Source organism: Artibeus jamaicensis, unplaced genomic scaffold (genome assembly GCF_021234435.1).
Source record: "Artibeus jamaicensis isolate MK-2021 breed Jamaican fruit bat unplaced genomic scaffold, CSHL_Jam_final scaffold_369, whole genome shotgun sequence".
Classification (NCBI taxonomy): domain Eukaryota; kingdom Metazoa; phylum Chordata; class Mammalia; order Chiroptera; family Phyllostomidae; genus Artibeus; species Artibeus jamaicensis.
Genome location: NW_026522042.1, coordinates 13,575,532 through 13,590,131, shown reverse-complemented (window position 1 = coordinate 13,590,131; position 14,600 = coordinate 13,575,532). Strand labels below are relative to the sequence as shown.

General features: G+C 34.4%; 1 protein-coding gene across 2 annotated transcripts in view; it reads right to left on the bottom strand.

Annotated features, from left to right (window-relative positions):
- ZFR (zinc finger RNA binding protein) overlaps positions 1–14,600 on the bottom strand; it is an 85,087-nt gene that overhangs the window by 40,489 nt on the left and 29,998 nt on the right. For both annotated transcript variants that reach the window (XM_037128957.2, XM_037128958.2), the window contains exons 4-8: positions 13,682–13,826; positions 11,590–11,808; positions 5,357–5,604; positions 2,356–2,547; positions 1,329–1,620 (exon numbers count right to left, since the gene is read on the bottom strand). In XM_037128957.2, the coding sequence (XP_036984852.1) occupies positions 1,329–1,620; positions 2,356–2,547; positions 5,357–5,604; positions 11,590–11,808; positions 13,682–13,826 (1,096 nt within the window). The remainder of the gene's footprint in view (positions 1–1,328; positions 1,621–2,355; positions 2,548–5,356; positions 5,605–11,589; positions 11,809–13,681; positions 13,827–14,600) is intronic.

The following is a 14,600-nucleotide window of genomic DNA, read 5'->3' as shown; positions in this document are numbered from 1 at the left end:
TCACCAAGGGTATGACACTTGAGCTGGGCTTTGCAAGAAGAGTAGTGAGTATGAACTGGCCAGGAAGAAAGAAGAGAATGTCTGAACAGAAAAAACAGCATGTACAAAACAGCACAACAATATGGAGTTAAAAAGACTACAGTAAATTTAATGAAGACTCATGGTAGATAAGATGACAACATATGAGGCAGGAGCCAGACCTGAAGGGCCTTAGATGACATAATTAAAGAATGCAGTTGCTCCCTATATGCAAGGGGAATGACACTGGAAACTTCTAATCAGGAGTTTAACATAATTTGGCATGTATTTTCATAAAATTACTTTGACAAGTGTTAGAGACTGGATGCAGTAGGAGGAGACAAAGCTCTGAGGAACAGACTTGGAAGGCCTAGAAACAAGGCAGTGGCAGTGAAGACATTTTCTTGGTGGGTAGAAATACTGTAGCGATAGAAACAAAAGACCTAGGTAAAACTATGAGACAATAAATAAATAATGTCAGTGAAGTTTACCAAGGAAAACCAGCAATTTTATGAGATTATTGCATGGTCCTTTTGTGATAAGACAGTGGGTTAGAATGAGACAGTGGTAGGCACCTATAAAGCTGTACATATGATGACCAGGGAAGAGCTAAAACATAGCTCTAGCCTCAGATAGGGGTTTTGAGTTTGCCCAAAAGATTTTAAAGTCACTGCACACAATGGAATGGATGAGACCACTCATGAATGCTGGGTGAGTAGACTAAGATGAGAACAGAATCGGAATCTTAGGAACATCACCATTTAATGAATATGAAGGCAAGAAAACCAATAAAGATACCTGAGAAAGAGGTGAGCAGACAGGTAATAGAGAGATAAAGACGTATCTTAAGGTTTAAGGTTTAGCAGTTAACTGTGTCAAATGTTAGAAAGGTCAATTGAATGAAACTAAAAATTGGCCACTGAATTTTGCAATTGGGTCTCTTGTGACTCCTGCAAGCAGTTTCAGAAAAGGGTAGAATGGAAACACTGGAACAGACTGAGGACTGGATAGGAAGTAGAGAAGTAGAGAAATTAAATTAGTAGCTTGAGAGGCTAACAAATGAGAAAGCATCTTTTTAAAATTTAAGACTATAGAAGACAAAGGTATACTAGCATGGCTGAAAGGAAATGGGAAGAAACCTTTAGAGACTAAAAAGTTAAGAAAAAAATAAGAGGTATGTGATTTAACAAGGTCCCAAAGAAGGGAGGAGTAGGAACAAGCACATAAGCAGAAGGTAAGTCCTGAACTGAAAGAGAAATGTTACTTTGACAGAGTTAGGAAGAACATAGTAAAGAATCTTTAGTACTTGCCAACAAAGTTTATTTTGGGTGTCGATGTCTTCTTGGCAGCCATATTTGTAGGCACTGCTGATACTTTAGTGTTGGATGTGCTATTAAGAGACGAGTTTCCTGTAGCTGTAAGACCTTTCATTGAGGAAGTTGCAATTGATGAAGTATTCACAGTACAATTGTTTGCTGCAATGCTTGAAGGAGAGGCAGTCGGCTTCGAAACAGACACAGCTGTTGAAGAAGTAGCTTGGCTAACGACATTTGGTTCTGTTGAAGGAATGGGTTTACCAAGTTTTGTGTGTAATTTAACCACCTACAAAATAAAAGCACATTTGTTAGGAAACTCAGAGTCTAGATATTTAAGTCTGTCTAAAAGACATTATAAAATTAAAATATAAACTATATTTTTTGTTAATATCTTCATACACAAACAACACTTTTGAAAATAATTTCTGTGAAGCAGATATGGATACATATTTCATCTACCACTAGTGAGGAAATTAAGGCAGAGAAAGATGAAATGACTCGGCTACATGCATACCAACCAAGACTTAAGCATGACAAAAGGAAAATAAACACATAGTTTTTCAACTTGTAGAATAAATAATCTAGTTCAATTTAAAGAAAGGTCTCTAGCCCTTCCCTCTTTAAGCAATGACTATTTGATGTCACTTTTATATTTATTAGCATATTAAAAAGTCTTATAAGCCCTGGCTGGTGTGGCTCAGTGGAATGAGTGCCAACCTGCAAACCGAATATACATTCAGGGCACATGCCTGGGGTGTGGGCCAGACCCCCAGGTCAGGGCATGCAAAAGGCAACTGATCAATGTTTCTCTTCCTCTTTTTCTTTCTCCCTCCCTCCTCCTCTCTTTAAAAATAAACAAAATATTTATTTAAAAAAGGGGGCAGGGGGAAGGTTTATAACACACTCAAAGTTTTGGAGCCACTTTTACTTTATTCCCCGCTCTCCACTGAAAAAGTAAAAAAAAAACCAAAAACAAAGTAAGACATACGGGTGTGGGGAGAGGGACGGGAACAACACCTACTTTCTGATGCTTAGCACCACGAATGTGGGCAGCATATGCATCTGCTCCTGTACAAGACACATCGCAGAGCTCACAACGTAGCTGATTTTGAGTCCCACGAGTAGAGTTGTTGCTGCTGCTGGTATTTTGTGAGGCTTTCAAGGCAGCTTCCTTCTTTTTATGTTTCTGTCCTTCTAAATGTTCTTTGTAAGTCTGTTTCAAACAAAAGGATAAATTTTGTTTCATTAATTTTCTAAATAGCAAATCATTTAAATTATTCAATTCTCGAATCTCTAATATTCATTTAAAAATATGGCTTAAACAACTTTAAAAGCAATTTAACAAAATCTTATGGTACTCTCTATACACTTTAGCACATCTGTGATTGTCTGTACCTTGTTTACCAAGAATACATTTGTTTAACACTTTGAATTACAAAGGACTTTCACACATGTCTATAAAATTAATATAAGGTAACTGCTTTCAGTTTCAAAATTTGTATCTTTTATTGTTTATGTATAATGCTGAATAGAGAATACCAGAGTGTGATCATTCCACAAAGAAATTAATTATAGGATTAAGATGGGAGGGAATGTACCTACATCATGAGAAGAAAAAAAGTTAATGTATGGTAACAAGACCCTTAATAAACAAATGTTTATTTACAAAATTGATTTTTATAACTCAGAATGCACTCTCACATAAAATTCTCGCCACCATAAACAAAAGCCTATTTAAAACACAACAGCATGGTGACTGCTGGGGGAGGGGAGTATAAGGGGACTAACTCGTAATGAAAAATATAATAAAGATTATGTATTTTTAAAAATTACAACAAAAACTGTATTAATTGCAAGAAAAATATTAGTGTAGTACTAGCCAACAATACAGTGAAATTATTACAAATTATCTTCAATTAAGAAGGTAGGTTTATTAAAATGAAAGGAAGTAAATATGGACTGCTGGTTGGTTTGTTTATTCTTGAGTGGGGCCAAATAGTTACTCTTTCATATTTTATTTTTTAAATTGTTAAGATTGACATAATTAGCATAAATTATGTATTCTTCATAGAATTTCAGAGCTGATTTTCTAATTTTTAAATAAGAGAATCCTTTCTATAAATAATATTATGCACGAGTAAGGAAAATTCCTGTTTTTGAACAAAAGAGGGTCTCTAAGACCCAGCCATTTGACATTTCTCATCTGCAGCAGCCTGAAGTAACTCCAAGAAGCAGGTAAAGCCTCAATTATTTAGGACAAGTCCCTATCATAGAAGTGAAGAAACAAGAGAAGTTGAAGTCTCTGACTTGCTCACGGCTACAGTTAGTGGCAGAGACAGGACTGAAACCATGGCCCCTTATATCTGAGTCAACTACTTTCCTCTTTATGTTCGCACCTAGACTCTAACTCACAATATCAATGATATTTTTCTCTAAGGCTCATTAATCCATGAAAGCACTGCATCTGACTTGCAGAAGTACCCTTGGCTTGTCCTTGTATAACCATTCAGATATCGCAAGTGAATGGTCAGCCTTATATATACTCATTCTAAATGCTGCTTTTAACTTGTCACCTACAGCCATGTGCTGTCCTTCTATAAGGGTGCCACATATTAGATAAATCTCTCAGGTTTACATTTGCCACTCACAGCATTATCCTCTCTAAAGAGCCATTACAGAGTTGGATACACTCCTCATACTAAGACCAATATCCTTGTTCCCTTTCATGTTTAATCCCAGTCATTATAAATATTCCTCATCTTTCCCCCTCCCTCAGTTATACAATAACAACGAGATGATTTCCTATCACGCACAACAGGGAGAAAAAATGTTTTAGTTAACTAGCCACATATTAAAATATTCCAATTTTTATTGACAGTAATTCAGTGGATGCTGGTAACTGAAAATATGCCCAAAATTCAGTATTAAAGAGAACTAATCTAGTAAATTGAAAAAAACATACACAGATGGGGCAGCGATGGGAGACATATATAAATGGAAGAAACTACGAGAGAATCAACATCTGGTCTCAATCAAATAATATGCCTATTACTTGCCAAATTGCTTATCAAATTTTTAAAAAACTAGACACTCTTAAGGCAAGTATAATATTAACAAACAAAGTTGGGAAGGGAGTTGAACTCATTAGATTTTATAAACTGACTCATGCCTAAATCACATATTTTAAGGTGTAGCGGGGGGGGGGGATAGGAGAGGGAGGAATAAAGGTTCTGCAAGCTTCATTAGTTGATCTTTTTGAAAAAGACACTTCCTTACACCTTTTTTTGTTCCCTGAATTCCTATTCCCTCATAAAGAAAATCATACAGAAATAAGTAATATTATATAAAGCATATATAAAAGTCAGTCTGATCAGAAATACAATCCTGAAAATTCTAGATTCTTAAAATAGTTTAAGAATTTTTAAAATTCTAGAAAGAAATTTTTTCTATTTACATACTCCACAAAACAATACATTTGACAAAATCCTTTCATCTTTAATGCAAGCATGTAAACAATGATCTCTATGGTCATCCTTTTTCAGCTGTAAAATTCTATACATATAATTAAAATGGACCTTGAAGAGCTAGGGAAATCAACTAACCAACTGTCTTAAGTTGAAGAACTCTGTATAAAGGCTTTAAAAAGAGCAAGTTATAAATGCTAAAAAAGAAATAAAAATTCATTCTTTCCCCTAAATCCCAATTAATCTGAATATGAAACTTTTCAGCTAAATTTAAGTTTTACTTAAAGCAAAGTATCCCTTTTGGGGAAAAAAAGGGGGGGGGCAATTTGCCCATTTTTCATTTACATTTATAATAATTTTTACAGTTTTTTAAATAGAATGTCTCAATACAAATACCTTTTTTAAAATGGCCATTTAGTGAGTGAACTACATATGAATTAGCTAAAAGCCAACAGAAAACACAAACCTTCTTTGTAGGCACAAAAGTAAAATACCAACCATATTTAACTATTAAAAATTATCATTGAAGACTAGTGGTAAAACATACAACATAAGTACCTGTGGTCCAGCACAGCTGATCTTACAAACATCACAATAGTGAATCTGGGGTGGTTTGGGAGGCTGTTTTGGTTTCAGTTGCTTATTTTGGAATGGTGCTTTTTTAGTAAAAGTGGTCCCTGTCCAGGCAGCTGTTGCAGCAGCAGCAGCAGCTGCTGCTGCTGCTTGCTTCTGTTGCTGCTGCTGCTGTTGGTAGTAGGAGGATGCAGCTGAATACACTGCTGCTTCATAACCTGAATAAGACGTACCTTACAAACAAAAATCAAACAAAGATTATGTTACATAATTATAAAAGGTCAAGTTAAATGTTATGAATTTAATTCAATTTTGCTAGTAAAGGTAGGTTTACATGTACATATTTACAAATAATGTATATCTGACAAACCTAGAGAACATTTATCTTCCTTTTACATAAGCCAATCAAGCATTTACTCAACACACATTAGGTGTTATGGAGGTATAAAGAAAGTATAAGCTATAATATTTGGTCCTTGTCTTCGAGAAAAGCTCGTGGTTCAGCTGGACGAATGTGTTAAGAGTATTTGGTAAATTTTGTGGTTACAGAACCCTTACTATTTCCCCAAGCAGAATTCCTCTAAATACAATTGAGGAAGTGTTGGATTTGAGGAAGGGTTGAAGTAAGATAATAAATAGGAAAAAAGAATCGCATGAAAATAAGATTTCAATATGCTTGGTGGTTAAAATGAAAGCTACGAATGAAGAGGAAAAAACACAAATGATAGCAAGATTCTGAATCCCAGCAATTGACATGTTGTGCATCTGACTGATAAAAGCAAGGTGCTGATGGAAGTTGGTTAGGAGAGGCACAGTGAACAAAACTTAGCAGAAGTCTGTAATATGGAGTTGGGGTTCAGGTGAGTATACATAACAGCAGATACTTTTATCTGCAGATATCAGCAGGTACTTTTGTAATTAAGAACCACTGGATTTCATATTCTAAAAGATGAAAAAGCACCATATTATATTTTCTGGTTAAATGTATGAATTCTACCCATTTGTATTGTTCAAAGTCTTTAATGAATAAGTACATTAAGCTAGTTATTGACATAATATGTACATGTTTTTTACATTCAGTGATTTACAGACTTATGAAAGTTTTAACTTTGACAAAGTCACTAATTTTATTTATAAGTTTACCCGAAAACTGGAAAACTTACCCCTTTCTAAACTAAGATCTCTGGCAAATTTAATGGACTCCCTATTTATCATATTTTCCAGTAAGATTTCTTACTAGAAAAGAGCCATGTAAAGTTCGAGAGAGAGATTGATTCCTAGCTGCCAGAAGCGTGCAAAAGAACTACTTAAAAGAAACCTGGACTTTTTGGTTTCTCTAATGCAGACTGCTGTAATGAAAAGTAAAGACGTATGACCCACTGACTCCAATGATATCTACACACACAGGAAAGAAAACATAAATTGGAAAGGTGAGAGTTAAGATGCACGGCAAATCACAATCACAGGAGTCCAAAACTGGACATACCCAGGAGAGAGAGTAGTTGGGCAACTACCATGAAAAGCCTTCCCAAACTTTTATATTAGGTTATTAAATTATATACATTCTTATAAAGATTCTGTCTTTATATGTACGATTTTAAAAACTAAAAATTAGAATAGAAAGTAGGTAAACATACCAATAATAAGCATATGATCAGATGAGACAACCAGTTAAAAGAAAAACTCCATAGATCAATAAACTGTTTACTGGTCAGGCCTACAATGTCCTCTATTACTGAAGTGTGATAAAAATATTATTAAGCTCACAGGCAAATGCTTTCAAATTTATAGACAAAACAATGTACAGTTTAAATTTTGCTCTTAAAAAGCCAACATAAAATTGTCCAATTAACAATAACAAAGCTGTTTTTACATCATTACCAGTTAGGACCATGATTTACATATGAAATCTTTAAAACAGACACTTTCCAAATGACTAGTTGTTGTGTATGGAAACTATAAAAATGTCACACTAAGCCCTGGCCAGTGTGGCTACATTGGTTAGAACACAGTCCCATAAACTGACAGGTGGGGGTTTGCTTCCCAGTCAGGGCACATGCTTGGGTTGTAGGTTCGGTCCACTGTCAAGGCATGTGCAGGAGGCAGCTGATCAATGTTTTCTCTCACACTGATGTTTATCTCCCTCCCTCCCTCTCTCTCTAAAATCAGTAAGACTGTCCCTGGGTAAGGATTAAATAAAAATATGCCATTTTAATATCACTTTATGAATTATGTATCAAGAAAATAAAAAGCAGAATAAAGCCAACGGCATTCTCCCATGCTGGAGGACCAAGAATTTTAATGAGTCTTAGATCTCCAAGGCCAGTATTGCTATCTTTACTTTTTATAGGTGAGAAAACTGAGGCTAAGAGATTGTGAGTTCCTTTAAACGCTGAATTACTTAAACCACAATCAACCAGGTAAACTTGTACTGTCAAATAATAATCCTTCATTTGCACACATGCGGCCTAAAACTAGTAAAAGGCAAGCTTAATTATAGCTTATTACTTAGTTTTTGAACTATCAAGAATGAACTGAAAAGTGGGCTAGAGATCCTAGAGTGCTATTAAAGAACATCTGTAATTCTTCTATGACTACTAGCAAACAAATGCACATTTCTTTTTTTTTTTAATTGATTCAATTGCTATTTCCTTTCTAGCACAAGCAATTTTAACAAAGCATCAGGTTGTGTAGAATACTTTTGGAGCAATTTCCCTGTACATAGCTGGTCTTGGCCACAGGGAGTTGATTTTTTTAAAAAAAGATTTTATTTATTTATCTTTAGAGGGGAAGGGAAGGAAAGAGGAAGAGAAATATCAATGTATGGTTGCTTCTTGGGTGTCCCCTGCTGGGAACTGGCCTGCAACCTAGGCATGTGCCCTGACTGGGAATCGAATTGTGATCCTTTGGTCAGCAGGCCCACACTCAATCCACTGAGCTATGCCAGCCAGGGCACATGCACATTTCTTATAAAAAAAAACATTATAAAAAAACAAATGTAAGGCTGTGTGTCTCCAATTTAAGTAAAAGCTTAATTTTGAATGCTAAAACAGTTTCATTTAGATATAATTTTTAAATGTATAGTATCAGAAACAAAGACATACCATTTCAATAATAAATCTATCATGCTACAAGTCACCATTTAGTATGTACCAACATTCTAGAACTCATTTTAATGAGATAAAAAGAATAGCTGACCTAAATTATAGCTGATATACTCAGATGCCCTAAAAATTACCTCTCTGGATGGCAAATGCATGCTTTGTGCATCCCTTAATTCTTTAAAAACTGCATACCTTTTGACCTAGCAGTTTCAAACATAGGAATTTATCTTAGGGAAACAATTGGTAAGCACAGAAATCTTTACATACAAGAATTATTTTACTCAGTGTTGTTTTTAGTTTTTCCATAATATGAAATTAAATGTCCCAAAAGAGAAACTTTAAAATATAATCCATCTATACAATAAAATATTATGCAGCCATTAAAGTTATATATTTCTAAACAGATCTTCTTTATACTACCATCACATAAGAAAATGTGGCCTCTTCATAAAATGGTTGTGAGTCTAAGGCAGGAAAATCTTGGAAGTTTATCTGTAACGCCTTACTGTGGTAGAAAGTAACGAAGTGCCTCAAAGACTAATGATGCCAAAGCCAAAAAAGTCAGGAGCTAGTGTAAAAAGGATTCCATTGGCCAAATTTGGGACAATGTGTCCTTCAACCCCTCTCCCCAAGAGTAATGGGTTATTAAATTAAAAAGAATGAATACTAAAAAAGGGGGGAGAGAACTCTTTAAGAGAAAAATGCCTAATTTTGTAACCACCACTGCAAGACCTCAATTAAGAGATTTTCCAAAGGATCTACCACCATAAGAATTAAGAGATTTTCCAAAGGATCTACCACCATAAGAATGAAAGGTAGATGGGTAACAGGCCCACAGATTACTTGATTAAATTACAAAAGGAAAAACATTACTTTTACAAGGTAGAGATCTGATAGTCATCACTTTAACCAGTGATTATACTTGGTATCGTCAATAAAAAATAAACTGACATTATTTAGTATGTGCCCCTCATATGATAAAATGGAAAATTTGTTTAGCATTACTGACTAAAAAGCTGCCAGAATCTCAGCATTAAAAAAATCAGAGAAATCCAGATTGTGCAGTATTCTACAACTGGCCTAATTCCTAAAAAAATGTCAAGGTCATGAGAGAAGATGGAAATAGGGGATTAGTCTACATTAAAAGCAGACAAACAAACCAACCAACCCTCAAATAAGACATGACAACTAAATACAATCCATGATCCTTGACTGAATCCTGAACTGAAAACAAGGCACAAACACACAGAAAGCCTAGAGCCATTAGAGACATTTGTAGAAAACAGAAGAATTATCGGATAAAAAAATCCATGTTCAATTCCTTTTTATGATATTTGCATTGTGACTATGTAAAAGAAAGCCCCTATTCTTAGGAAATATATGCTGAAGAATTCTGGACAAAGCACCATATCATCTGCAACTTTTTATACTGCTGAACCACTTGAAAATTTGTTTTGAGAAGAAAGATGAAACCAACATGACAAAATATTAGTAATTGGTTAATCCAGGTAAATGGTATATGGGCATCAGTACTATTTTTTTTTCAACATTTCTGAAGGAAAATTTTCTAAAATAAAAATTTGGAGAATAACATAAGGAATGATACATCTTCATATTTAGTAACATGAAAGAACATTCATAATGAGAAGTAGTTTACACAACAGTACATATAAGATAAATTCTTTTTTATAAAGAAACTACGATGTTTACATATGAGTATTTCCATGGAATACTCTTAATTGAGAGTATTCAATGGAAAATCTCTTAATTGAGAAGTACAGAAAGACATAAAAAGGTAATACAGTAAAATGTTAATGGCAGTTAGTGTCTAGGGGTAGGTGTCCGGTGATTTAATTTTTTTTCTTTTTAATTTATCATTTCTAGTTAAAATAATAATGTAGTATTCATCTAACATAGAGGAAAGCATACTATCATACTGTTTTCTGAAACTAATATGGACATCAAAAAATCTACCCACTCACATTTCACTGAAATAACTCCATTACAATTTAACTGGTTAATCAGATAAAAAGAGGCAGAAAAGTTTTATCTGAGCAATCCTGAGTGGCAGATCTGGAAATAATAACATCTCCTCACTTCAATTCACCTACACATGACCGCTGCAGTTAACTTACAAGCTGTTCTCATCGCTCCCTTTTGTACCATCTCCTCTTAGCACCCTGGCTACCCTCCAGATAAAGACAGACACCACAGCAGAGCCTACAAGGCTTTTTTCACACTGACATTTTTTGCCTTGTCTCCTGGTATTCTATATATCCTGCATCCCAGCCACAGCAAACTCTCATTTCCAAATACTCCAAGCCTACCTAATTCATCACCATATCCCTAGCATCCATCATAGCATTTGGCATAGGGTAAGAGAAATTTCTTGAGAAATTAAGAAACATTTAATTCAATAAGTAGGCTTCTAACAGTTAAGTTACAACAAAGTATCAAGAGGAAAGAACTGAAATTACCCATGTCACCTCAAATCCTTCATGGAACAAAATAGGGTATTAAGAAATTTTAAAAATGCAAAATAAGCTGTACGAGTAGTATAAGACTAAGTGTCCATAAAAAAAGTAACATGATTTTTAATAACTAAAATGCTTCAGGTACCTCATACTAAGGTTTTAGTGATTACACCTCTCGAAGAAAAAAATGCATGATAATTTAAGGAAACTGACTATCCTTCTGAGATATGTATTATATAACCATTATCTTATGTTTACAAGTGCTTAACCAATATTGTCATGATTACTTATTCCTGATAACATGAAAAAATAGCTCCTCGAGGGTTTAAATAAATAATATAATTTGTCAGTGGTAGTCCCTTGTTAACTTTGAGGTTTCAAATTCATTTGAAGAAGTCAGAAAGGAAATAGAGTACTAGTAGAACACTATTATTTTTTCTAATTGCAATACTAGGCCCAAGACTCATGACTCGTTTTCAAACACCCAAAGAGCATTTCATGTTCTGCTAAAATTTCCTGGCTTAAAAAACACAACAAACAAAAAAAAACACACAAAAACTATACAGCTTGAAAAGACTATAAAAGACTGTATAAAAGACTATACAGCTTTATTTATTTAAACACTGTTTATCAGTCTTACCAGAGTAAGTAACTGCCGTGGTACTGTAAGTAGCACTCTGGGTGTAGGATGGCACCACAGTAGCTGCAGCCGCTACTGGCTGTACGGTGGAAGATACAGGATAAATGGAGAAAGTAGTGGTAGCTGGACTCGGTGTCGCTGGTTTTATGGCTGTCACTTGTCGAGTTTGCTGGGCTTGTGTATACTGAGTTGCACCTTGGCTATAACCTGCTTTGGGAGCTAAATTGAGAGAGAGAGACATCAGAAAATTAGAAGGGTAAACCACTTACAGTACTTGCTTTACTGCAGTGATCTGGAACAAAACCCACAATATCTCCAAGATACACCTGTAGTTACTGTGCCAACATCCTGGAAAACTAGAAAAAAAGTAGGTTAAACATTAACTGTAAATTAGATGCCAACAGTTTCTTCTTGGCAAAGGGGGATAAAATTCTTATTATCAGTTAAAATATGATACCTATATAAAATACTCTCCCATCCTATTATTTCCAAAATTGTATTTTGTAAAACTTTACAACTAACTGAGATACTAGTACTACTTAAAACAGGTATAAATATAGAAAGTTTTTGGAAGGGGGTGTGTGTGTGTGTATTTATTTAGGACAGTCAAGGCTACTTGAGAGTCATGCTTAGTACTGGGAACAGAAGAAAGCCTCAAAATACATATTTCAATTTACAGTAAAAATTTCAATGTTAAATTATAAGGAACTTATTCATATATCATCATCACATTTTACTGATTTATTCATAATTCCAACTCACAAGGTGCTGACAGTTCTTCAAATGCTATTAATAATTTAAGTGCAGCTCTTCATAAATGGCTGCCATTAAGTCTCTGCTAAACTTTGTTCCCTTTGACCATATTCAAAACAAATGTACACTTTAAGAATCTTATCAGCCTTATTATCAATCACTGACTAATTTAATCACTAATTAATGGTCACTAAATTATACAAATGTAATTTCTTAGAAAGGCCCAAATACCAGGGGGCCAAACTCATTTTATGCTCATTTACATAAAGGTACCTGAAATAAATAGCACTTAGAGTTTTTAAGCTTTTTGTAGATGTTTTAAAAAAGAAAACTGAAGTTACATACTCAATGTCAGAAATTAAATCAAATTCTTTTGACTCTTAGATAACTCAGTACTTTCAAGCACAATCTAACCTTCGTAAGAAACCAGGAAGTCCACTACAGATTGCTGTACACACAAATCATTTGAGATGAGGCTGTAAGAAAAATCAAGGTTATGCTAATTCAAAATATTTTTAAACCACTTTTAAGGAACACATAAAATCTCAGAACCAGAAGTATCCTAAAGAGACCTGAGTCAACTAAATCATTTACAAATAAGAGAACAGAGATGAAAAGAGGTAAAAAATCACTTGCCCACATTAATGGTTAAGCCAGTACTAGAAGCCAGTTCTAGTTTCCTAACCCAAGGCTCTACTCATACTCTCATGTTCCTTCAAAAATAATTAAAATAAAATAGTTGACTACTTTTCAAATCCCAGAGACCTTTGTTTTAAAAGTTGTCAAACCTCTACAGAAAAACATCTTCTAAAGGCTACAAATATATAGGATTCTTTGCAAATAAAACACTTAATGCATTTGAGCTAACTGTAATATTGGTGGCTGGTTATAGAACCAACTTGTTATTACAGATCAGAGACAGGTGATTTAAAAATACAGACCACAAAGGGTCTCTACTGGTCACAAAGGCAGTCAGCAGTCTTGGACATTTCTGGCAAAGATGAGAAAGTGGCCAAGGTTATCACCACAACTGCTTTTGAACTGCTTATTTCAGTAAGAAGTAAATTGTAAGCTGAAGACCAGAAAGGAAATACATTTCCAGGAGAGAAAAGCATAATTATGCATTGCTTCCATGGCCTTCTCTTTGAGGCTCAAAAGGCATTCTACCAGAGGAATAGAAGGACATGGCTAGAATCCATGTCCTGGAACTTTTGAGATAATACAATGAGTATACATGGACTCAAAAAAAAAAAAAAAAAAAGCATACCTTCATTTAAAAACACTCTGGATATTTCAATAATTTGCCATGAAACTATGTACGTTAATAAAGCCCACCTACCTGTCTGATAGTAGGTTTCAGCAACAGAAGGCTGAGGCTGGGCAGCAGCAGCTACAGCAGCAGCAGTTGCTGTTGGTTGTTGGTAGTACTGCTTACTATCATAAGCTACAGCAGGAGCCGTGGACCTTACATATGAGTACGAGTCCTGAGGAAAGAGAATGAAAGAAAATCTTGCTAGTAGATGCAGTAAATGCCCCTCATCTTGCTAGATAAAAGTGTAATAAAGGAAATAAACTAAGTATATATACCTAGAACTAACCATAACAGTCAATCAAATTCAATTATAAAAGGGATTCATTCTGGACTTCATTAATAAAGTCAAAACCATTTCAAGCAGCATGTTTAACTTTTAAAATCAGAAAAATTACCAAAACATTTATAAATAATGTCTTTAAAAAAAAATTTTTTTTACTAAAAACTCATGTCTGATTTGCAACTGAAAGATATATCCTATAGTAAAAAACACCTGTGTATTGTATACTCTGTGACTACTCCAGCTTTTTCATTCTCCCTTATTTACTACTACCATTAACATAGTGATGAATAGGAGCTTCCAGATGGAGGAAAAGGGAACAGAGGTAGGTGCCAAGGAGAAGGCATATTAAATAAAAATCTCTAAGGCAATGAAGATCAAGGTGAACTTGGTGAATTCTGGTACAGCATAAAGTGAGGGATGGGAAGGTATGAAGGTAGAAAGGCTAAAAATTAGGCAGGGTGGAGAAAAAGATGGGCTTCACACATCTTATTAAATAAAATAAAAACAACAGAATTTATTATATTACATCTCTGGACATAATGAAAACATCACAAAAGTCAAAAGGAATTTCCTGTTCAGTAACTTGTCAAATATTAACAACAAATACTAATTCTGTTCATTCATTTAATTTTTTAAATCAAAATAAATTCCTATAACTAAAAG